Source organism: Stegodyphus dumicola, chromosome 1, assembly GCF_044657685.1.
Source record: "Stegodyphus dumicola isolate Sdum_Otavi_A_Nest chromosome 1, ASM4465768v1".
Lineage (NCBI taxonomy): Eukaryota > Metazoa > Arthropoda > Arachnida > Araneae > Eresidae > Stegodyphus > Stegodyphus dumicola.
The window spans coordinates 135,897,467-135,923,293 of record NC_140768.1 but is presented as its reverse complement, the minus strand read 5'-3'; the positions used below and the strand labels follow the sequence as shown (position 1 = coordinate 135,923,293).

Genomic DNA, 25,827 nt, shown 5'->3' with positions numbered 1-25,827 from the left:
TCCACCTTTAGCCACTAGATAGCGCATGAGAGCGCTGGAATCGCGAAAACTCAAACTGAGTTCTTTATATACATAAGTTATAAAACTTCATTAATCCCAGTGTTATTTAGTAATTTTTTTTTTAATATTGATCATTTCTAATGTCTTTTCTGGAGTAACTATAGTACCTACGCCACCATGATAATTTGGGATTTTCCACTGAAGAGGAATATGCCAATCTTATGGTATCTATAATTTTAAAAATGTATTTATTTCATTTAAAAGTAAAAAGTTAATTGCAATTTAAAAATCTTGGGAATTTTAATAATTTGGTATGAATTCAGTAACTAATGGAATCAGTTAAAATAAAATTAGACAGAGACTTTTCTTTCATATAACATAATTTTAACTACTTTGAGAAGTTGAGATCTGTATTTTGTAGACTGAATAAAAAATTTATTTTATATTTTGAAATAATAATGAATAACATACTCTCTGTGTGTGTGTGTGAAATAATATTTTTGAAGATAACATTGCAATTTCGGGCGCCCTCTAGTGCTAGCTATATGAAACATACTTTCTGATAGATGCTGTTTAGCTCAGTCAAATGACAGATGATGTTTTAATGTTAAGCTCGTAAGGTCCCAGAGTTAGTGTAGTGTGCCGCTGCCGGTGAAGGCAAGCGTTATTAGGTAATAGTTTAGCACTGTCTGAGACTGTTTAGTGTTGGAACTACGTTTTTAGTGTGCAGGTACGCGGTGTTTTATTTTTATCATTACAGTCAATCTTTAATTTATGTTTGTTGTCTGTTTGTAGACGGCTTGAACTAACTTGGAATGTTTTCATTTAAGTATGTGCACTGCAGCATTGTTTAAAGACTATCCTTCACGCATTTTAAATATATTTATATATATATATATCATATATATTTTCTTTTTTTAAAATATGTGAGATTATAGTGCAAGTTTGACTGTTGTGTTAAAGTCATTTTAAAAATTTGGTGTAGAAAATGAGCGAGACAGTTTAAGTAATTTTTTCTGTGCTGACAGCATAAAATAATAATAATTATAATTAATTGCACTGCCCTTATGAACTTCGTCAATTACAGTTATTTTATATTATATTACTAATTCCTGTTGACAAGAGCCAAGTTTATGTTTGCTTAGGGTTTAAGTAAAGATGTAGGTTTATTTATAATATTTCACAAATTTCCATAATTATTTATATGAATGTTGATTGCATTTTATTATTTGTTTCTATAGAAACAAACTGAACATATTTTTTTATAATAGTTAATGGTGCTTGGGAAAATTAAAAATGACGGCAAAATGTCTTTTATATAGAAAAATTGAAAGATGTGACATTATATTCGTTGTCTTCATATATTTGTGAGGATAAATGTAAACTAATACTTTCATGAGCATACAAGGAAAATTAATGAATATATTTATAGATTTCTATTATTTGATGCCGACTTGGCTAGTAATTTAATGTATACTTCCTCTTGAAACCTTTTCATGCTAATTATGAGTCACTCAGTCTAAGGTGGATGAGTAAATTTTCTCTGGCAGTCAGTTTTCATAAGTGTAATAAAGTTGATGTAGTATGTAGCAAATTTTAAAACTGTCAGTTTGTTTTGGGGTTTTACATTACATTTATGATTTTGACATAAAATCATTTTCAAATAGATTGAATTTCCTTAATTGCCGTTGACAAATATATAATGCTGACATTCTTGTTAAAAAATGTAAATATGAATAAAATTTTTCATTTGACAGTTTATAAATGTACTGAGCATGTAATATTACAGTTTTACTGTCAGTTGTAACTTATTAGAAGTCCTTTAAAGTAAAAAAAAATCATTGATAGGTTTGTTCCATGCTTGATGGCCAAGTATGGAAAGAGGTAGCTGAATGAAGTTTGCATGACTGTATGGTTTATAATTACCGCCGTGCATATTGGAAATATATTTTCCTTACAAAATATTCATTGAAAGCTAACAGTACTGTGAATTTAGCCATAGCTTTCTACCTCGGTATAAACTGTAAGCCATAATTAGAGTTGGTTTCAGTATTGGTTTGGTGTGTTTCTCATCCAAACTTTCATTAGCATAAAATCAAATGTTCAGTGATTAGCAAATGATGGAAAAATTGTTTTATGACTACAGTCAAAAGTCTTTAATCCGGACTCGTTGGAACTTCTGCGATTCCGGATTATAGATCATCAGTTTAAATCTGGTAAGATGGCATGCATAAATTATAAAATTAAAAATATGAAACCGTAATTTATGAAATAAAGAGCAGTTATGATCTAAAGGGTATCAAAATTTACAATAAAAGCTTAATATTTATTTATTTACTTTATTAAACATTTCTTTCAACGCGCGCATGCATAAAGCATACATTACGCATAGTCGAAATTAGAAAATTGTAACCAGAAAACTATTTCATTTGTATTCGTGATATTTATAATGACGAGGAATTTGATTTAAATCATATCAAGAAGGACCACATCAAGATGAAATACTACATTTAGTAAGGAATTATAAGCCGAATAAAATAAAAACATCTGCCCTGAAGATAAGGACAGTGCTGACAGATCAACTTCCAGTTCATTGCACACCGCGACGCCCCCCCTCCCCGCGCGCACAGCAGCGTGAAATTGATAAATCATAACAAACATGCTTTCTCTTTGTAGATCCAGCATCAGAAATTCTATTTGACATAATCGAAAGTTCCGACTTACTTTTATAAAATTGCTCTAACAGTCTGCAAAAAATAATAAGCCGGATCCGATTCGAAGATTATGGAACAACGCAATCTGCAACATTAATTGAAATAGATAATTAGATAATTTTAGCTTAGCTTATAGCGTCCGTTATACATTAAATGCGCATGCGCAGAAAGTTTGTAGCTTTGAGGTCCGGATTATGGGTGTCCGGATTAACGACTTTTGACTGTATTTTTCAAATGATGAGAAATAAAAGGAATCTTGCTTTTAAATACTTGAAATATAATATATTAAATTGATATATTTGCCACTCTCGTTCTGTTTTGTTCCATGTATCCCTTTCACCATTATTAGATCCTTTCCTTTCTAAAATTAAAAATATGCATATGTACATTTATTTGCATTTAGATTTTTTAACATGTTTTATAAATCAAACAGCAAAAAGTATGAAAAATTTTTACAACTACTAAAACTTGGATAAAAATAGTATTGTATATTCATGAACAAAAACTAAATGCTTAACAACCAGACTTAGCCTATTAGCGTATTCTTTTTAACTCCCAAGGCAGGAATAGGGGATTGCTTGTGAAGGCTTCTTACTTCAAAGATCCAATTAGGAAAAATCTCAAAACAAGGCCCATTGTGGAAATATGTCTGGTTAGATGGACCTGACATAGTAGTACTGCCATATGTAGTAAAAACTCTGTGTAAACACATCAGTATCAAATACTTAATAACTAAACAAAAGGCTGTCTGCTTTTCCCCCCTAGTTTGAAATTATGAAACTACCTTCTAGTTGAGAACTCCTGTGATACAATCTTTATTAAATTCTGTTGATTAGTTAATGTAATGAACGGTAAAAGTATAGTTTAGGGTACCTCTTGGCAATTTTTGGCGGTACATGGATACCGATTTTGTGCAATACTTTGACTCGTTATTTTGGCTTGCGAAAAGGTGATTTTTGCGCCAAAAATCGTCGCTACACAAAGCCAAAATAACAAGACAAATAATTGCACAAACTCGCTATCCATGTACACATTGACTTATTTTCACTTAAAAAAAAAAAACCCAAATTGCACAAAAATGGCATTGCGCACTCTTTTAACTTTATCCATATACACGTCAACCTATTTTCACTTTAAAAAAAATCTCAGAATTGCACAAACTTGCATTGTGCACTCCCTTTACTTTGTCCATGTATACATCGATATATTTTCACTTAAAAAGTCAAAGGAGCACCAAAGTCTACAATATAGGCAAACAAAAAATACATAATCTTAATAAAATACATTTTAAAGCAAACAATAACAAAAAGAAAAAAACATGTTATACATTTAAGCACTACCAAAAGCAAATATTCACTTACCATGATTTTCGAGTTCGCTTCGTACACCCAGAGCCATGTAAAAGTCAAAATATCAATCATACTCAAATGACTTTTTTTCAAACCAGGTACTCTTTCTGAACGAATGCTTCACATAGTGACCATCTGAACCTTTCTTCCTACAAACCCATTCAAATCCATCTAAACAGTTTTAACACACACCACAAAAACGCTTACAAAACATCCCATGATTCAAAATTTCCCAGAATCGTGCACCCGATTACGTCACAATAGGGTTTCCATAACATTCAACTACTCAGGCTACCATAAATGAAACAACTTGGCGATAAATCAAACAACTTCGCCATAATACAAGGAGTACCTTTAAGTCTACTCTACCCGTAATGAACACATAGTTGTTTATTATCTTTTAAGTTATGTATGCATTAAGAATAATTTTTTTACAGTTTTTCTCTATCTAAATAAAAATGTGTGTATCTTTGTTATTATAGAGCTTAATTTCAGCAATTTAATAGGACTTTTGGCTCTAGTGTAGAATTCGGTGCCCCTTCGATTAGCGACAATTTTTTTTTAAATTTTGGTGATGAAACTTCACTTCTGGTTACCATGATAGTTTTAACTCTGTTTTAGCTTCCTGATTTTATTTAAATGAAAATAAATTTATGTGTACATGGACAAATTTAAAGCAGTGCGCAATGCCTAGTTTGTGCAATTGTAGGATGTTTTTTAAGTGAAAACAGATCGATGTGTACATGGACACAGAGTTTGTGCAATTCTTTGACCTCTTATTTTGGTTTTGTGTAGTGACTATGAAGAAATTGTACCTTCCTGGTGCCGATCTTGGCATCAAAAAAAGAATCTCCAAAAAACAAGGGGCATCCAATCGTAAACTTTTATCGGACTTTTTATATGTTAAAAAGTTAAATCTTTTAGAATAGTATCTTTGTACATCATTGAATTCCATGTTTTAATATTTTTAAGTCTGCACTACTCTAATTTAACTTGGGCCATTATATTCTGGTATCATTCATTTAACAGTGACATCAGTTCTTAATTTAACCAACTTCGATTTCTTTATTGTAAATTCAGTTTTTTGCCTCAAAATTTTAAAGTAATTAATGGTAAGGAACAATGTTTTTGTAATAAAAACTTTTACTGTTATATTTTCAATAAATATCAAAATATTCTTTGGGGATACTATTGTAATCATGCCCTGCATTTGAAATCATGATTGACTGGACTAATATGAAATTATACTAATATGATTGACTGGACTAATATGCATTTGAAATGATGATTGACTGGACGACTGCTGCTATTTTATTTAAAATATTGTGTGTTAAACATTTTAAATTCATAATTATTGTATTTTCAAAATAATTTTTTATTTTCATTAATTCATGATCATAGTTATGTCTTATTTTAGTATTATTATGTGTATATATTTTAAGTAAAGTTTATTTTTTTTCCCTAGGAAATTGTTTTGTGGAGTTAGCATGGGCCAAAATATTTGGCTTACACCTACATTATTTCCTTTTATCACTTGAAATATCCATTATGTCTGTTGGAGGAGAAGCATTGATTTATAACTGTCGCGTCCTGGATCGTCCAGAGACTACTTCGACATATCCACATATAGTGTCTGTGCACAATGGAGGATTGAAACATGTTAATAATAGTGTTAAAAAGTGTAAACCTTCAAGATCTATATCAGCTTGTGTTCCAAGTTCCTCGTATGAGGCACTGCGATATGCTGTAGCTGCATTAAATCGTTTGGATGATTTTAATTGTGAAAAAATTGGCGCTGGATTTTTCTCCGAAGTTTTCAAGGTACATTTTTATTTTTTATGAATTGTTTGTATCTGTTTCAAAATGTTATTTACAGGCTTAATATTTTAAGCATTGTATGTCATTGTTATTTGTTAGTCAGTATTCCCTTCCTTAATGAAGGTATAAACTTTCACCGTTTTTTTAGTCGGCGGCATGTAATTAAGATAAATTAAGAATTTGAACATTTTTTAGAAATTTAACAAATTCCTTAAAAGTGAGATTTTTACATTTCTTACTGAAAAAAGAAAGTAAAAGCTGACTTAATATGAACTTTTCAAATGTTAATCCTTTTATTTTTTTCTTTAGTATTTTTGGATTGTTTTAAACAACTTTCTATTGGTGAAATTTGAGAGGGTGACAGGTTATTTATTGTACAGTGTACATATTTGAAGTAAAAAGAGCAGATATTTTTTAGATAATTCAGGTTAAAAAAAAATTGAGCAACTAAAAGAAGCATTAATTTTAATTTGATGCATTTTCAAACAGTTAATGTGTAATATTTGATCTCCTATCAATTTTATTGCATTGAATAATAATAATCTGGTTTTTTAAACACGATTACATTCTAACATAATTTACTTATTAGCAGAACCAGTGCTAGTCTTTTTGCTGCTTGATGTAAACTCTGCAACTTTGCAGCATTAAATTCTGATGCCCGTTTTCTTCATAAATTCCAAAAGATTTGCCATCCCTAAATTTTACTGTCTGGTGCAACTGTAGGTTGCACGGGCCCTGCTTTATACTTATTGCTGTTAATATTTTCTTCCAAGAATTCCTTAATTTCTTAAATTTCTATATGATGCTGGTACCTGTAGCACAACTCTCTGCAATTCAGCATTATTTATTAAGCCTGCAATAAGTAAAGTACATTAAATCTTTTTTTTTTTTTTTTTTTTTTTTAAATTCGTGTCAGACTGTAGTTAGTTTATGTAAATCCAAAAACATTTGCTAAATGAACTTAAGGCTTAAAACTGAAGATTTTGTACTTATACAAAATAGAAAATTTTTTAATTTCATGTTCATTTTGGGTAGATAGAAAAGATTTTTACATTTTCGACCATTCTATCAAATGAACTGGGCAATATGTATCAGAAGGAGGAGAATGGGGAAACTAAATATCTTTTTCTACATTCATTTGCAATATGCATGTGAAGTTATCAGAAATATGCAACATGCACATGAGTAATATGTATGCTGGAAAATTGTTCAAATTTAAATGTTTCTTAAACAGTGTTTGCTTGTTATCAAACTAGAACTTACAGAAGTAAATATGCTTTTTCAAAGAACTTTATTATCATTTTAAGATATTTCTGCTCACATACTTAATGATAGAAAAATGATTGCCTTAAAATATTTTAATTTATATTCCATGGCATTGAGAAGGGTATTAAATACTGTGAATTCAATTTAGTTTAAAGCACGCAAGGATAAAAATCTCCAGCTGCAAATAGCCTTTGTAAAGGCTTCAAACATATACATTTTTAAAACAGCTTTACAAAGGTAAGGTTAAAAGTTTTTAACTGTAAAGGTTTTTAAATGTGATGTAAGGCATCACATTATTGCGTTGAAAGAAAAAAGTTGCTGTGTAAGAGAAGTATCGTTATTTTGAAGAAGTTAAGAAATTGTGTAAATATAAACTTTTTAAAGCGTTAATCTGTTCAGATGTATTTGAGTTTTTTTAGTAATGCATATATAACTCTTAGGCTAATGCTATATCTACTCATGATAATAAAAAATAAGGGAAAGATTCCCATCGTTTTGACAGGATGATAGTTCTGGTTTTAAAAATACTTTAAATGCTGTTAAAAAACTAAAATTGCCATTTTGTAGAAATCTGAAAAAATTTCTGGTATGTAAGATAAATTGTTCTAGGAAAAGGCTTCATAAATCACAAAATAAAATTGAATTGAATAAATTTTTTAAAAATATGTTATTATCTTGCTTATAAATTGTATAATAATAGCAGAAGGGAGCTTTTTTAAAGTAATAAATTTATCTTCAATAATGCTGATTTGAGTAAAAAGGGTTATTAAAAATGTGGAAAAATGAACATCTTTTGTTTTTTTAATTATTTTTCTTTGCTTATGTGGCTACAAAGAAAAGCATGTTATAAATTACTAAATTTTAAAAATCGATAAAATCTTTTATATAGGAATTAATGAAAAAAAATTAACAAAAGGCCAAAGTTGAAATTTTTGTTTATTATCAACATCTTGAGCACTTATGTAATGAAATAAGGTTATAAGTCATCCTTAAATACTTATATTTATATTTCTTGATTGCAGCTTTACATATTGAAATTGGTCAATTTTTGATATTTGCCGTAAAATTAGACAAGCTAAGTAACATTTCGTTTGGCTCCTGGAGATTTTCAGCAGTTCTGTTTTTGTACTTAATATTAGGTAATTTCTGCCATTATATATAATAGTTTAATAAATATAATAGTGTAAACAGAATAGTTTGTTTTAATTTTGAAATATATCAAGATCTAATAATATTCTTTCTAATATTTCCAGTTTGAAACATTAAAAAAAAAAAAAAAAAAGAAACCTCATGGGTACACCACATGACTTCCTTCTTCGCAGTAAGGTTAAAATGCATAAAGCCCCAAAATATCTTAATTAAAAATTGAAAAATGTATAGAAATGCAGTTAAAATAATTAAAAAACCAACTTTTTAATTTAAAATTGGAGTTTTCACCCCAAAACAAGCAATTCAGCCAGCAGACAACAAGGCAGATTTTTCGATGCACAAAACTGAAAGTTTACTTTTGGTCCCACTCAGCAAAAAAAGTTGAAGGTGCTAAGTTCACTATTCTGCTAAATTACAAATGTAAAAAAAATATGGCTACTATGGTAAACAAAAATGTATAGGTAAAACGTACATCACAAAAAAGTCTCTTCTGAATCCATTTTAAATCAATTTTATAATCCATTTGGTGAAGAAGAGTTCTGTATTCTGGCCTTATGTATAGATGTCATGTGAAAATATCGTTAAATTACATTTGATAGCCGTCAAAATGGATATTTTCTTTGAAATATGAAACCCGGAATTTTTCGTGGTTACAGTACTTCCTTTACTTCATAGAAGGAAGTAAAAAGTTATTTAAATTATATTTTATATACTTTTCAAAAATAATTTGCTTCTTTCAAAAGTGGAATTCATTTTTAAATAACTTGCTTCAACCCAAAAATATCCAATTCATTAGAAATTGTGAACAATTGTTTTTGCTTCTATTGAATTCTTGACAATTTAAAAGAATTACTTCCTAGATACTTATAATGAGATTTTATACATTAGGTTTATAATATATATGCATTACAAATAAATTCATTAGCAAAAGAATATACATACTTGTATGCATATTTGAAAAATGTTAAATTTTCCATTTCTTCCTTAGTAAATTATACTTCTCATAAATATATGGTGAATCATAATAAAATGAATTAAAAAAATAATAAAAATATATATAAAATGCAGTTGTATTTCCAGAGGTGAAAATTTAATGAATAAATATGAAGAGTTTATTTAATAACTTCATTAGCATCTGTAGGAAAGTACCTTACATCTGTTAAAAATTATTTCATTGTATTTTCCATGCATAATATAATTCTCTAATAAGTCCATAATCCGGACCTCAAAGTCACAAACTTACGCATGCGTGTTTGATGCACGCGTCCGCTACACATGCGCATAAAGCCGGTAAAGCCAGTAAAGCTTTTACACTTGCGTGCTTCCGATACTGAAGAAAGTGACAGAGTTTATTATTGAAAACGAAAAAAGTTCGATTGACAAGTTAGTCAGTATTCTCGACACAGCAATTACAGGATTTGAACAGTGAAACTTTGTAACTGAACAAGAAATTATGTCTGTTTATAGAAGAGAGAATTACAGAGAAAGTATTAGCACAAAAAACGAAGCAACTTAAACAACTTACATTGAAAGAAATGTTATTTAATAAAGTAAACAAATAAATATTAAGCTTTTTTTTGTAAATTTTGATACCCTTTAGATCATAATTGCTCTTTATTTCATAAATTACGGTTTCATATTTTTAATTGTATAATTTCAGCATGCCATCTTACCAGATTTTAAATTGATCTATGATCCGGAAAAACTCCTAATCCGGAATCGCCGAAATCCCAACGAGTCCGGATTACGGATTTTCCTACCGTATATGAAAACTGTCCAAAAGAGCTGAGAGCTAATTTTTTTTCTCCTTGAGTATATATATATATATATATATATATATAAATGATACCTGGAAGTGTAACTTTTTAAATTGTATAAATTTGGATGCATAAATGGTTGATATAGGAAAATGGTATTTCATAATGTAATTTATAGTTTAATTTTATTGGTAAAAGTAACAGTTTTGTTTTACACATGAAAGTTATTTTTATTTTTTCAGCCGTCTTCCGCGACCAGGAAATTGACCGGGTCAGGTTAAACGGTTATTGTAGTTATCTAATTCTTGAAGTGCTTGAGATCTCATTGCCTTTGTATATCGTGTGTGAAGTGCGAATGCATTTGAGTAGATAAGTGTGATGAGTGTTTTACAGAAGTGGAAGAGGAAGCGCGAACACATTACGTGTAAAGTAAAAAAGCGGTTAATTTTGGGCCTTCGGCGCCCCACACCTGGTATGTTAGACTCATTCGACGCTTAGGGTTATTTTTAGGTATCTCTTTGCTTCGAGTTCACGTTCTGTTTATTATTCTTCGTTTTCTTTCGAATTTCGTTTTTGCGTATATTTTGTTTTCATCTCGGCGGGTTTTTGGGGAGTTTGTCCCCCCCATGGCGATAAGTTTAGAAAATCGCTTGGTATTCCCTTCTTCGTTATCTATTTTATCTTGGTGCAAAGGCAGTTTTTTTTTTATGTACTTTTTTTTTTTAAATTGGAATTGCTGAGAATTTTAGTTCCGTAATTAACAGCAATTCAGTTAATCTTTGTATCCGAGTTCAGATATTCCTTTTTCTGAAAAATCCAGTGAAGGCCAGAATATTCCCGAATTTATTTTGATATTCGTTATGTTTATGAGCATGTGCAATTTGAAGTGCAAGCTGCAAGGAATGAGAGCTTTTTGCGTATATTTGCGACCTTACTTTTTCCAGCAAAAATATCAGATGCATCTAATAGTTCTATTAAGACAGTCCTTCAAACTTGAATAACTTGCATGTTTTTGTTGAATAAACATTCAGTATTTGACCCGCTTCGTATAAAGGCTTTCGTAGACTTACTATTTTGTTAGGTCTTCGGATAATCGGAAGGTCTAACAAAATACTGATATTCGAAGTAGTATTCTAAATAGTAATATTCTAAGTAATAGTAATTCTAAAATAGTATGTAATATTCTAAGGAATAATAATTGTAAAGTAGTAAATAATATTCTAAGGAATAATAATTCTAAAACAGTAAGTAATATTCTAAGTAATAGTGATTCTAAAATAGTAATATTCTCGGAATCTTTACTTCCCGCAGTTAATTATTCAAATCTATTAATGTTTTGTCGGCCATATCGTCTCCATTAAATACACTTTTTTTATGGTAGAATCCCATAACTAATAATAATTCCCTGCTTGCTGTTCTGTAGAAAGCAGGTCCCCATACCGCCGCCCCCGAAAAAATGGCCAAAATAGCTAATCTATATCCTTTATTTAAAAAAAAAAAGTTCCCGATCGGAAATCAGTAGGGGTTACTTCAAACGAAATAACATGCTATAAGTGTATTGTTATGTCATGCTTATCCAAATTGCGCTGCTTGGCGACAGTTTCACCATCGATGGAATAACACCTAAGTACAAAAAATAATTTTAAATTTAAATAAATGTATATGCATTTTTTTTTAGTTTTAAAAGGGTGGGGAGAATTATCTGGCAATTGGTTGAAAGGAGCGCATGGGATAAAAAAAGTTGAGAATCAGAGCTCTATTAGACGAATATCAGCATAATTGTACCACCTCGAAAACTTCGAATTACAGTTATTTCCTAGTTTATCATTCAAGTTTCAAGAAGTTAAAAAAATAATCATAACCTAAAAAGAAATTGCAATCTGATCTTTTCAGTTTTCCGCCATTAACAGTTTTCAGCTATGCAGTTATGTACGCGTATAATTGAGAATTAGTGTTTCAAGATATCGAACATAAAATATTACTTTTGAAATTAACTATCACAAAGAAACAAAATGATAAGAAAAATATGATTGTTATATTATTTCATCATAAATTAATGCCATGTGCAAGTAAGTAATCATTTGTTTATTAAAGAAAAGTCTTCATAAATTGTTGAAATTGAAACGTTGTTGTGCATTAATTTCATTGGATTGCTGGTGCAAGAAGCTTGCCCTAAAAATGTCTTACAAAGTGGCACATTTTGCGAGAACACGAAATCCTTGGAATGAAAAGAAAATCGAAAATGGTTTTCTTTGTGAAATAAAAAAGTCGGAAAGACACAAGGAAAAATTTAATTATTTTAATTAAATTGATTTTAAGGAATATATAAAAATTTTTGAAGAAGTGTTTTTTCTGTGTGTATGTGAATTAAAATTTTACATTTTTTTTTATACAGTTTCCGTTGATCGAAAAATTCCATTTAATAAAATATTCGTTGTGCGTTCACTTAATACAAAAATCTCGGAGATATTCGAAGTCGAATTTTACTGAATTACATTATTTTTTAACGTCTTTAAGCAATTTCGGTAAGATTCTGAAAGATAGTATTTAGAAAGGAATTACAAAACTAAAATTGTAAGTTCTGATCATTCATGGTGTACCTTAACACGGAAAATATTTAGATCCATTCAGTGTGTATTGAAAAGTGCCACAAGTTAGTTAAAATTTAATAATTTTCTCCCCCCCCCGGAAATTTCGCGCGTAGATGAGTAGGGATTTTTGCATTTATTTTATCACTAGCAGCTTCGCTGCCAGCCTTCGTCTAGCTTTTAAATGTACCGGAAAAATGGCTGAAGGGAACAGCAAACGTTAAATTTAAAAACTGCGTAGAATTTTACTGTGCAGAACAACGTCATAAAAAAAAGTTATTACGTATAACAAAATTACAATGAATTAAGCAATATCCCTTAATACAAATATTAATTATCCTAATAAATAAATTAACCAACTTCCCTTTGCAAAATCTTAAGAACTCAAATAGTGTAAAGGAGGTCAAGAACTTTGTTTCCTAAAAAAATCACTCAAAACTTTTCAGTATCTGAAAAACAGTGAAATGAGCAATAAATAGCATAAAAGAATACAAAAAACAAAAAATTCTGAAAAGCAAAGTATAATTAATGATATTTTATCTTATATTTTCATGAGAAAAAATTACAATGAAATAAGCTATATCCCTTAATACAAATATTAATTATCCTAATAAAAAAATTAACGGTACTTTTCCGTTTCGCCGGCGCAAATCTCGCCAAGCAGACTTGGCGACAACATACAGTATACACATAAAAAATTTTAGTTCTAAGAATTCTCTTTTTTTGAAGGTATAAACATTTTAATATCGCTTAAAACTTTAAAAAAAGCCAATAAATAAAGACAATAAATTTGTAAAAAGATATTAATTTAAGAATTTACTATGCTTTCATGGTTCAACATCCTGATTCGCCGGTTCATATCACGTGACCCCAAGCGATCTCATCTCACGTAAACTACTCTACAAAAATCTAATGCTCTCAGTAATTATTTACATTAATTTCAAGTTAAATCTTAATTTGGAACACAAGTTTAAATGCAAGAAATATTTCAATGCGTACGAATAGCTTACTCAGAAATTATGTAAAACTGCAGTGCTTTACTTCACTAATGCATTCTCATTAGAATTGATGAATTTAACCCTTGAATTTCCTTTTCTATATTTTCGGCTTCGGGTAAGAGCTGTGATTGCATCCTAATTGACTTAATAACCGAAAATGGCCTTAGACATAAAACTGAACTATCTGATAAAAATTCTATGTAATTATATGCCAGTATTGAAAGAAACAATCAATCTGGTAAGAAATGGTTGCGACTTGTTTTGAAAATGAGGCGTAAAAGGTTACCAGCGAGAATATTCCGTTTGGCATTAGTTGTACCATTATTGGCGACTTTATCGCTTGCGCCGGCAAAACGGAAAAGTACCAAATTAACCAACTTTCCGTTGAAGAAAAAAAAAAAAAATCATGCAAAACTTTTCAATATCTTACAAACAGGGAAATAAGCAAAAAATAACAGCAACTCAAAAAACATAAAATTCCGCGCAGAATTTTATTCTGCAGAACAACTTTATCACACACACACACACACACACACACACAAATCAATCAATCAATCAATCAATAAAAAATAAATAAATAATAAAAATGTATTATATATATAAAAAATGACAATGAAATATGCCAATCTGTTAAAAACAGTGACATAAGAAATACGATGAAAAATTGTTACCAAATCCATATTTCTAAAAGAATGAAACTATTCAAAATGATGCGATTTCATCAAAAATCTATCAACAACAATAAGACAGAAAAATTTTTGCCAAAACCACATTTTTGAAGATGTGAGAAGTGTACTCGGAAGCTTTATTTAAAAAATTTTTAAAAATACAAAATATCATTTTTCTAAAATTCTTTTTGTAAAAGCAGTCGCAAGGATGAAAGTTTACGTGTCCCCAAAATCAAAGAAAAATAAACTGTACATTTAAAAAAATAAACTGTTTTAGAAAAAATCCCGTTGTAAAGGTGTTAAACTCCCTTTGTTAAATAAATTCGTATTTAATCGATTTATTGAAACACGAAATTTAAGTTCGTAAAATAGCTAAGTGCCTACGTTTCATGACGATGTGAAAATGGAGTGTGTAGAGTAAAATCTCGCTTTCTTATAGCCTAATATGTCTCAACATTTCGTCGATTTCGTCACAAAAAAAAAAAAAAAAAAAAAAAAAAAAAAATTCGAATTCGAATTTCGAAAAAATCGCTTCGAGGTGCACTGGCTCTTGTCTAGATGCACCTACAGTGGTGGCCAAAATTGTGGACACTTTTGGAAATTTTTATGTTTTTGAACTTTGTATGCTTATAGAAAATGTTAAGTTTCGCAAAATGCAAACTTGTATATATCATTTTAAAAGGCATTTATTACTGAATTCAATACAAAACACAAAATTCAATTATTTGCAATACAAAAAAGTTATATGTACTTTCATATAAATAAAAAACACAGTTATGAAGTGGTTTGTAATGTCTAGCTTTCCTGGCCAATCACTGTTCTTGTTCTGAGAATCAATCAAATGTTAGTAACTGCCAGTAGAAGCTGACATCAGTTTACACTTGAAACAATTCATTATTTTGCTTTGTTCTGTAGAAGGAGGACCTGTTTCTTGTTTTGCAATTACAAGTAGGAATTTTTGTAACAATTTTTAATATTTAGTCAAGAAGCAATGACATCAAATAAAAGAGTAGATTGGACACGTAGAAAGAGATGTAATATTATTGTGTTACGAGAAAGTGGACTTTCCTATGCTGAAATTGCAAGACAGGTGGGTGGTTCAGTGACTACATCTGGAGTCCGAAAGTTTTGTTTACGATATCAGGAGACAAATTCAATAAAAAGCAAAGAAGGAAAAGGCCGAAAAAAATTGCACCACATCTATTGATGACAGAAGAATAAAAAGACTATGTCTCCAAGATAGAAAAATGTCATCAGCGGCCATCAGAAGTGATCTGAATGATGCTGGTGTTTCTGTCAGTTCAAGAACAATCAGGAGAAGATTAACAGACGAAAAAAGCCTTATCTTAATTTTCAGCAACGAAAAAAAAGACTACAGTGGGCAAAGGAACACATTAATTGGACAGATGGTCAGTGGTCGCAAGTTATATGGGGTGATGAAACTAAGATATCGTTATTCGGTAGTGATGGGCGGAAATATGTAAGACGTTGAATAGGAGAAGAGCTACATCCTGGCTGCATTCAAGCAACTGTGAAGAACCCAGTTAGTGTTATAATTTGGTCATGCATGTCAGCAGATGGTATTGGTCGTCTTCATGTCATCGATGGAACACTGAATGCCAGAAAATACATTGACACTATTCTAGAACCAAAACTTCTACCTTCCATCAGAGATCTCTTTCCCAACAATGCTTCGTTTATTTTTCAGCAGGATTCTGCTCCTTGCCACACGGCCAAAATATCAAAAGAGTGGTTTCATACAAAGAGCATTAAATTGTTGTCATGGCCAGGAAACAGTCCTGACCTCAATCCTATCGAAAATTTGTGGCACCGTTTGAAAACTCTTGTCCGAATGTGGCGTCCATCAAATAAAAGGCAACTAATTGAGGCTATAATTGTTTCCTGGCATCATGTAATAACGAAAGAAGAGCTTAAAAGTCTTGTCAGCTCAATGAAACGTCGATGTGAAGCTGTAATAAAAAATAAAGGGTACCCTACTAAGTACTGATAACTCACTGCAATCATCACTATCTAATGTATATCGATAACTATTATCGTTTAACTTTTTTTGTATTGCAAATAATTGAATTTTGTGTTTTGTATTGAATTCAGTTATAAATTCTCTTTAAAATGATATGTACAAGTTTGCATTTTGTGAAACGTAACGTTTTCTATAAGCATACAAAGTTCAAAAACATAAAAATTTCCAAAAGTGTCCACAATTTTGGCCACCACTGTATGTACCAAATTTCGTAGCCTTGGGTCTATTAGCTTACGCGCAAAGCGCGAACGAAAGACACGCACACACACACAGACAGACTCTTTCTGTTATTATATGTAGAGATAACACTAGCGGAAGTACCTGATGCCAGTTAAGTTAGATTGAGAGTAATGCATCTAACAACAGAGAGCGATACCGCTGTAATACTTCTCTAATAACAATGCAAAAAATACGATTCATGGTCATACATTTTTCAGTTTGATGCGATATGGAACCCGATATAAAAAATGTCGATAGAAAAAATAAGCTAATTCTCTCTTTATATCAGCAACAATGGCATGCAGTTTTTTATGATTTTCGTCCTTCTAATCAAATGGTCGTAAAAGCTCAAGTTCCATCCAGTATTTCACCTGTATTCAATTTTAGTCGATTAAATGTGGCAAAAAATGTATCATTATAGATCAGAAATCAATAACGCGAACAAACACACATTCTTCTTTCTATGTATAGATTTTGTAAAATTTACAAATTTTTGATTAACAATCTCTACTATTTGAAAGCGAGCAGTAGCAATACTTTTCGAAATAAAGCATTTTTTTCTCCAACGCCCGAGACAGTTGCCTCTCGAAAAAATGAATGCGAAAATTAGCGCTTTCATAGTTTTTAATTAGTATTTCGGCTGATTAAAGTCGTGCGAACGTGGGAATAGTCGCAATGGCTTCTCAAGAATTTTTCTAATTGGGAATAACGTATTTAATGTTTGGCAATGCTATTTTTATTTCATTAGAAATCTTAAAATTTTTTATTAACAAACTCTAGGATTTGAAAGCGAGCAGTGGCAACAACTTTCGAAATAAAGCAGGTTTTCATCTCCAGCTTGCGAGACTGTTGCCACTCTGAAAAATGAGGGCGAAAATTATCGCTTTTCTCCGTTTTTAATTAATATCTTTGATTTAGCTTTTTTTTTTTTTTTTTTTGAAGAAGTGGACGTCGACCTTCTCTAGGACCCAGAAAAGAATTGTAGAAAGTTTGGAGACGATAGCTATAGTAGAAACTGAGTTATTAGAGGACAACCAAACACACAGACTTTCTTCTTTATATACGTATAGATATTTGGACCTTTTATATTATGAAAACCATATTTTATTTACAGAATTCTTCTTCCACCATATTCAGTTTTCTTAAAATTTCTTACATTTTTTCGAAGGATTTTTAGCGATAAGTGCATATCTAAATAAATATTGTTGCGTACCGTACGTGTTCGTTACGGATTGAATGCACACTGAACGGATAATCTCTTGGTAAAATTTATTTTCTCATTCCCAAAAGCAACACTCTACAGTTCTGCATCTCTAGTGAAAAGATTACAAGTACCTTAGAAAAGTACTTGTACAGCTGTTCTCAGAATAAGAGCACAATCAGTAGTTGCACTTCAAACTAACGCAGTGAAAAGCGCGTCTAAAGAGCGACACTCGCACGGATATCTCTCAATGCTCCAAACAGAACTTAACATTAAAAACAGAACTGATGAACTGAACTCCGAGTTTAAATAGTTTTACCCCGCTCGCTGAAAAATTTCCAGGACCTTCCAATTTTTCGAAATTGCTGGAAGGCATATAAGATTAACGTTACATTTAAGGCCAGATATGATTACATTTACATATAGGAACAATTTCAGTTATTAATTTACTGTACCAATAAGGTATACAAAGACCAAACCCTAATGTCGTCAAATAATCGCCATATTTGACGACTTCTCGCCAAGGTTGGCTATTTTCCTCAATGTTAATGACCCTGTAACATTTTTTCGGCAATAGCTTCATTTATAAGGTATTTCTCCCGCCTTCCTAGCCTGCCTTCGTGGTGTAGTGGTTCTGCACGCTGGGCTGGTATTCCAGATGTCCGTGCCCGGCGAAGGCGTTTGCTAATTTTTCAGTCTCTCTTGCTTCAAAGGAAAAAAGAAATCCTAGACTCTGCACATTCTCTTCAGACATTTCATGTTACACTAAACAAAAGATTCTGCAGTTTCATATATAATTTCACCCAAATTATTTACATATACTTCAAAATTCATAATGTGTAAGAAAATGACGACTACCCAGTTTTTTGAAGCTACTTTATCACGTTTGTTACAAGCAGTTTCACATAAACGAGGATGTATGTTAAACCGTATTCACTACGAATATGGAACCTTAATTTACTTGCGTATGTTTTTAACTTTTTTGCTTCGGAAATATGTTTTATTACTTAAATATTTCCTGCTGGATTTCTAAGGAATTTCTTGCTAATCTAAAGAATAATAGAACTATTTTTTTCGTTACACTTACACAAGAATTATTTGCAAGTGCGTTTTAAAATTCGATTATCTTGCTATTATTTGAAAACTGATAACGTTGCTGTATTATCACTATTTGACGCCTACTCTTTCAAACAGTTTGTTAAAGAAACGCCTTTTGTTTTCTAAACCTTTTTCTTTTCAGTTATTCTCTAACGAATTAAATGAATTATTTTGATTACAATTTGCATGGGAGGGAAATGCAAAGAATTACAGATTTATCTAGTATAAAATGTATGTATTGATCATAGAAACATAAACAAATTCAGCATGTTTATAGAATTACGAACGATTTATGGCGAAAGGGAAGTGCCGGGCGTAAAATTTATTCTAATTCAACGTAGTGTATTCTTTTCAGATTTCAGTAAATATTTTTAAAATATTTGTATAAAATGGACCAGATTTTGAGTTCGCCTTAAATTTAGATTTTTACAGTTGCTGCAGCTCGTATAGAAAGTTGATTAGAACCAAGGATTATTGCATATACTTAATTTAGCAATTTATGAACTTTGCTTGAATTATACGCTAAAGCACTACATTCTTTTATCACACATTGAGTAAGGAGAAATTGCTTTATTTGAAATCCTGAGTGACATAAATTAATGATTTTCAAAATTTTCCTGATTTGTAAAATCTTGTTTAAAGTAGGCCAAAAAAAGAAGGGGAAGATGATTGTATTTTTCGCGGTGCTGATTATTCTGTTCATCTTAGCCGGTATAGTTGTTAGTGACGTTGATTGCTGTTACTGATGGGCCCTTTTTCGAATCCCGGAGAAGACATGGATGTTTGTAAGAGTGTAATTTCTGTGCGGCAAGCGGACACTCAAAATGCACGAGCCGAAAGACCTCTCGAGAGGTTTGTGGTAGGGGAAGAGGAGTTGGAGACCCTCAGATCGCCCCAGGGTATTCTCCCTCAAAATTGGGGAGTAATGACACATTGCTGCCGGACTGTACGAACAATGATGAAGTTCGGTGTCCCGCCCACTTCTACCTGTACCTGCTTCAAAAGTTTTTGAATAAATAGAGATAAAATTGTGTGAAATATGAAACGTGCTTCAGAAGAAAATGGGTCCCTTTGGATTTGGATTTGTATTTGCTATTAGTTACAGGCAGGGCGAGTACCAGGCATAGGCGATGTAGGCAGCCGCCTAGGACACTCTTCGGTTAAGTTGTTCACATGCGCAAAAATTAAATAAATTTGATTTTAAATTGAATTTATACGAAACGCTAACCGTATTGATTACCTAGGGCGTCTTAAATGCTGAAGCAGAGTCTGATTACATGTGCAACATTTTGTCATTCTTCTGTCGTCTTTGGACTATTGCGCTAAAATGTAAATCACTTTTTTAAGTACTGAGGAATTGTACAGCAATAGTATACCGTTGTGTATAAGCATGCAGTGATTTTATTTGTATTTTCGTGTTCTCCTGTCGACCGTCGGCAACGGTTGCAATTCACCAATCGTTATTGCGGAATTCTAAAGGAACTATTTATTCATAATTGGCGCTAAATCGCTTTGCTTGGCCGGTCGACGTGATAATACGTTAAGTACCATTTTATTATTACTTTAATATTGCTTATGTTTTACTGCACTCCTGTTTTTCCAATGGCGGGCACTTACCTATAACGGCATTGGCCACTCCTAAGCTAGAAGCGGTGGCCATTTCATTGTGGAGACACCTAATAGGTGTCCACCGTTACCTCCTATGAAGGGACAGACAATTTTACATCCATGTCTTCTCCGAGATCCATGTCTTCCCGGGCCGTTCGGTATCGCAGTCAGGCTTCCCTAACCACTATACCGTCTGGGCGGCTTTTACTGCATATAACTTAATTACTTTATCGTAGTTAAGAGAATATCGTATTTGGTAACGCGTGTCGTTTTACATAGTCAAAACAGTTCTCACCGCCAATATTTTTTGCTGCGCCTAGATTTTCCACTGAACATGCGCAGTAAGTAATTTTTTTTAAATATTGCTAACTGAATGTACGGTCTACTATTACACTTTCTGGATATCGCGACACTATTCTACTTAATTCAGTTATTTGTGGAACATATCGGGAATAAAATATTTAAAAAACTTATGCGAACTTACCTGAAGCTTCATTTCTAAAATTAAAAAAATCTGTGTGAAACCAATGTTTTATGAAGCTGTACATAAATCAAAGAATGCATAACGAAGAATTAAATGTGTATTTAGTAATAATCATAGTTTTAGTTTGTATGTTGCTTTTCTCTTTCTTGTACATAAGATCTGTTTCTTTTGTTGCCCAAGAAATGTTTTGAGAGAATGCTTATGTGTGAGCAATTACGTAGCAAACATGCACATTGTTAAGTAAACTGATCTGCTGAAAGTATCTTTGCAAAGTACTGTGTCATGCGATTTAATTAGCTGTGACTGAAGAAAATCAGCTCTGAAATCTAAATGCAGAAAGTGAATTATCTTCATTGTGTTTCTGCATGAAGTATTGTAACTGATTCAACATTTCGGCGCTCATTCTTTGAAGTCGCACGTTTAAGTTCAAAAATGTCATCATTTCCTGATGAAGTGTAAGGAAAAGCTTTGCGGAAATTACCTTTTTTTTTTTTTTTTTTTTCCCCCTTTGTAATTATGAGGGTTAATGTTTGTCGTTCTGTAGGTGTTAGTTTTTTAGGCTGGCGTGGAAATGCCATATATATTTAAAACGAAATACTTCCGTGTAGCGGGCTGTTAACTAGGATTGGATTACTTAGGTAATGCCAGAATACACGAGGTCTATTTGCGTAAGCTGTGAGATAGAAGAGTAACTTTTGTCATGCCGAAAATTTCCAGAATTATTTTCGCGAATTTTAGGAGACTGAGTCTAGAAATTATGGAGGCTGAGTATCAAGAAGTTCTGTGGTCAGATAAATCCACGAATTTCATTTCTTTCTTTCCTTTCTTTCTTTTTTTTTTATCGTACTTATTGGATTATTTTCATGTTTAAACTATTTTTTGAATCCAGTGATTTTTGAGGAAAAAATTACTTCTTGAGCTCGTTAAAAACCCGACCTGTTCTTCCTAATTAGTAAGAGGGTAGGTGGGAAAGGTCGCTTGATTAGAATTTATTCTTAAATCTTTGTCACAAGGATCCTGCCTCATCAATATATATGCAAACTAATTTAATCTAAATCGATTATATTTTTGAAAGACTTTCTAAAATCGTGAAGGAGTTATGAAATCGTATATTTTATCATATAATGTAAGAACGATAGATATTACAGAATAAAAAATGGCTTGTTGTATACAAGGTGGTTAAAATTAAAACACCCCTACTCTGAGCTCTCTATACATCGAACTACTGCGTATAAAGGCCCCAAAATAGTTGAACATACTATTCGAGACACGGGGAAACAGATTACATGCGGAAAAAAAATTAGTTCCAGAAACACAGATAGGTGGCGCTGTACAACAGAGCATATGCTGAAAAAATACAAAATACACTTTAACACATTTTATTTGAACGTACCAAATATTTCATGTCACAAAGACCTTATCGATGCAAGGGAACCTGCTCAATATGGTTTCCTTCGTCAAGATGTAAGATCTGTAGTCTGTGGACAGCTTGTTCAACTGCGGATCGTAATTGGTCGATTGAGATGCTTCTCACATGCAGAGTGATGCTGTCTTTCAAATCTGCCAAAGTTACCAGACGTCGTCGATAAACAAGATTTTTTTTAAGTAACCCCACAGCCGAAAATCACATGGATTAAGATCTGAAGAACGAGATGGCCAGAGATTGCAGTTACAATAAAATTTTAAATTTCTTAACTTTTTTTGTTTTTTTCCCTTCATATCAGCAATAGAAATTAAAAAGCAATATTTCCATACCTCATGCGTCCCGTTTTTTTTGGGGGGGGGTGATTATTTGTGTCTTTTAAGCATATTTTCGTTGCACAGCGCCACCTATCGGTGTTTCTAGAACTTTATTTTTTTTTTTTTTGCACGTAATCCGTTTCCACATGTCTTGAATAGTATGTTCAACAATTGTGGGGCCTTTACACTGAGTAATTCGATGTATAGAGCTAGGGGTGTTTTAATTTAAACCTCCTTGTGTATATATATATATATAATGTGTGTGTGTGATTAGTTTTTTTCATTAACAGGCGGATTAAATTTGAAAGGAAATTCAATTTCTTTCATTTTTTTGGATGGCGACACCCTAGCACGTGGAAGATAGTAATGCTTTATTTAGGGCAGTGGTAACACATTTTTTAGTCGCTGATTTTTGTTGATTAAATTTGAAAACAAACATATTGCGCATAAAGCTAAAATAACACTCCGAAAAAGTATTACTTTAAAAGTTAAACAACAAAAATCAGCATTATATTTGCAAATTTTCGCAGGACTAGTTTCGATGGTTTTACCGAACCATCAATCTCATCTGCCAAAGTGCAAATTGCCAAGTTTTCTGATTAAAACGTTGAACGTCATGTCAGCCATCTGTGGCTGACACTAGATTTTCCGTTAAGCCATCTGTGGTAAAGCCACAGATGTCTAAACAGAATGGCTAACGGCTGTTTATTTTCCGTTTAGCCATCCGCGGCAGCCATCTGTGGCTGGCGCTAGACTTTCCGTTTAGGCCGCGTCAGCCATCTGTGGCTGACACTAGATTTTCCGTTTAGGCCGCGTCAACTTCTGCTGGCTGACAGCGTGTAACATGATATATAACTATACAATTTACCCTGCTTTATGGAATTACAGAAAAATTATTTAAAATTTACTTAATTTTGATTCATTACAGGACTAATGGATTTCATTGAAACACAGTAAGCATAAAAACGTTTCTCCATTACAACTATTACAAATTGTGACAACTGCCTTAGTCTTTTTTCTGGCCATTACTATGCCAGCTTCAGTTGCATTTTTATCATAACATAATTTATAATATTTCCGTACCTCAGAGGCTTTTCCCGGTTTTCTTTGGAGTTTATGCTGTCGTTTTTTTTAGATATTCTTACATTTCTGTTCGATGGAATATCTTCTTTTTCACAACTTGTAAGGGATAGCGCTAATTCTTTCCGGACTTCAGTAATGCTAATTTTCTGCTTCGTAATATCTTTTTATAGAATGTAACAATTTACAAAACAGACTTTGCGCGTAACGTGTTGAATGAATGCCTGTAGGAATCACGTTCCAAACGTAAACTATCTTCTACTGCGATAAGATTCGCTGGCCCTATAATACCAACGCTTTTAAGCGGCGCGCGTGGCCTGAACGGGATTGCCTAAGAAATACGCTTTGCGCTCAACGTGATAAACTGGAATCAAAAGTATCTTGGCGAGTGGTGAGACGTTGTTTTCAAATTGCTGAATTTGTTCGTCAAAAATGCATTAAATTTGCAGAAAATGTGAAGTAAATAAATTCAAAATTCGGCTTCAAGCTGCATAATGTTCTGGTGGAGGACTGCGCGTTCAGAATTTAGTGGCTCCATATCGTGCCATTTTTTCACAGTACAAGGAACATAGGTACAAAATATAAACATTACTGAATAATAGAAATTATCTAATTTTTACTGAAAAAATAAAAGCTTTAATCCATCTAAAATCTGTTTACGACTAAGACACAATAACACGCCGAACAAATACTAATTTAGAAGTCGAACAACAAAAATCAGCATTATATTTTCAAATTTTCATAGGACTAGTTTCGATGCGTTTACCGAACCACCATCCTCAGCTGCAAAAGCGCAAATGGTTCCTGTGAAAATTTGAAAATATACGCTGTTTTTTGTTTTTTGACTTCTGAATAAGTTTACGACTATGCTAAACTAGATTTGTCCAGAATCGCGCATTATAAGGTTGCAGGTAATTTTTCGATCATTTCCTGAATTTATTGCTTGGAAAATCAAGTTTTCCTCAGCTGAAGAGTGCACAGGTCTTTTTGTGCTGTCACTAATTCTGGCAGTTGCCCAAGAAAATGATTTTTAGTGCTAAGATCTTGATGTTGTCCGTAGATTATTTGACGTATTTTAAGTTTTTGTGTTCTTGATGCTGTAGTTGTAGTTTATGAAAATGCAGATTAGAAAATAGGGTTTCCAGCAGGAGTGTTCGTCTAAGAAAGCTGTACATCAGAATGGAAGTATAAACGACTTATGAGGGAAATGTATCTTTAAAAATATATTGTATGATACAGCTATAGTTAGTTTTACATGGTTTTATTTACTTTCTCAGTTTCGATCAAACATGAAATTAATTTTTTTTTTTTTTTGTACTCCAAAGGGGCTTTGTCCCTGAAGGCCACTTTATTTATCCGAAGTACTTACCCAAATTTACCTAATTTGCAGTTCTTCGGAGAACCAATTCTTTGGGTTCCTACCTATAAGTATATAGGAGTGATACTTGATTCAAAATTAACTTGGCAACCTCACATTCAAAAAACAATTTCCAATGAGAAGGTTGTCAAAACCCAATTACTGCCTTTTTTTCGCTAGACATAGCGACCTGTCCACGAAAAATAGGATTTTGCTCTTTAAATCAATGATAAGGCCAATTCTGACATATGCTAGCCCGGTTTGGGGCGCAGCAGTAATTACTAACAAGAAACTTATCTGCATTTTTCAGACCATTATGCTACGGCAAATTTATAAAGCTCCTTGGTTTGTTACGAGCGAGGACATTCATAATTCAGCCAAAATTCTTCCCATAAATCGCTTTATACAGCGACTTTCGGCTAATTTTTTCCAAAAGATTCCTTCGATCGGAAACCCCGTACTCCACAGCCTCCCTGTTTATCATCCGGGAATTGCATCGGCAAAAAAGAGACCCAGAGCTATTCTGGAGAATGCATATAATGCAAAGAAAGTCTATGTAGAGAAGGAAAGGCTCCATAGACGTAATGTAAACCAGTTTGTCTTTTACGCCGCTAGAAAGAAAAGGGACAAATCGCCAAGGGATTTGGCAACGGAACCTGTTGGCGAGAATTTCCCCCTTTGTGATGTACTTG

At 32.1% G+C, this 25,827-nt stretch overlaps 1 protein-coding gene across 1 annotated transcript in view; it reads left to right on the top strand.

Annotated features, from left to right (window-relative positions):
- The first annotated feature begins 575 nt into the window (after positions 1-575).
- Positions 576-25,827, top strand: part of cdi (serine/threonine kinase) — a 389,918-nt gene continuing 364,666 nt past the window's right edge. The window contains exons 1-2 of the mRNA XM_085821086.1: positions 576-730; positions 5,529-5,884. Of these exons, the coding sequence (XP_085677212.1) occupies positions 5,612-5,884 (273 nt within the window). The 5' untranslated portion in view covers positions 576-730; positions 5,529-5,611. The remainder of the gene's footprint in view (positions 731-5,528; positions 5,885-25,827) is intronic.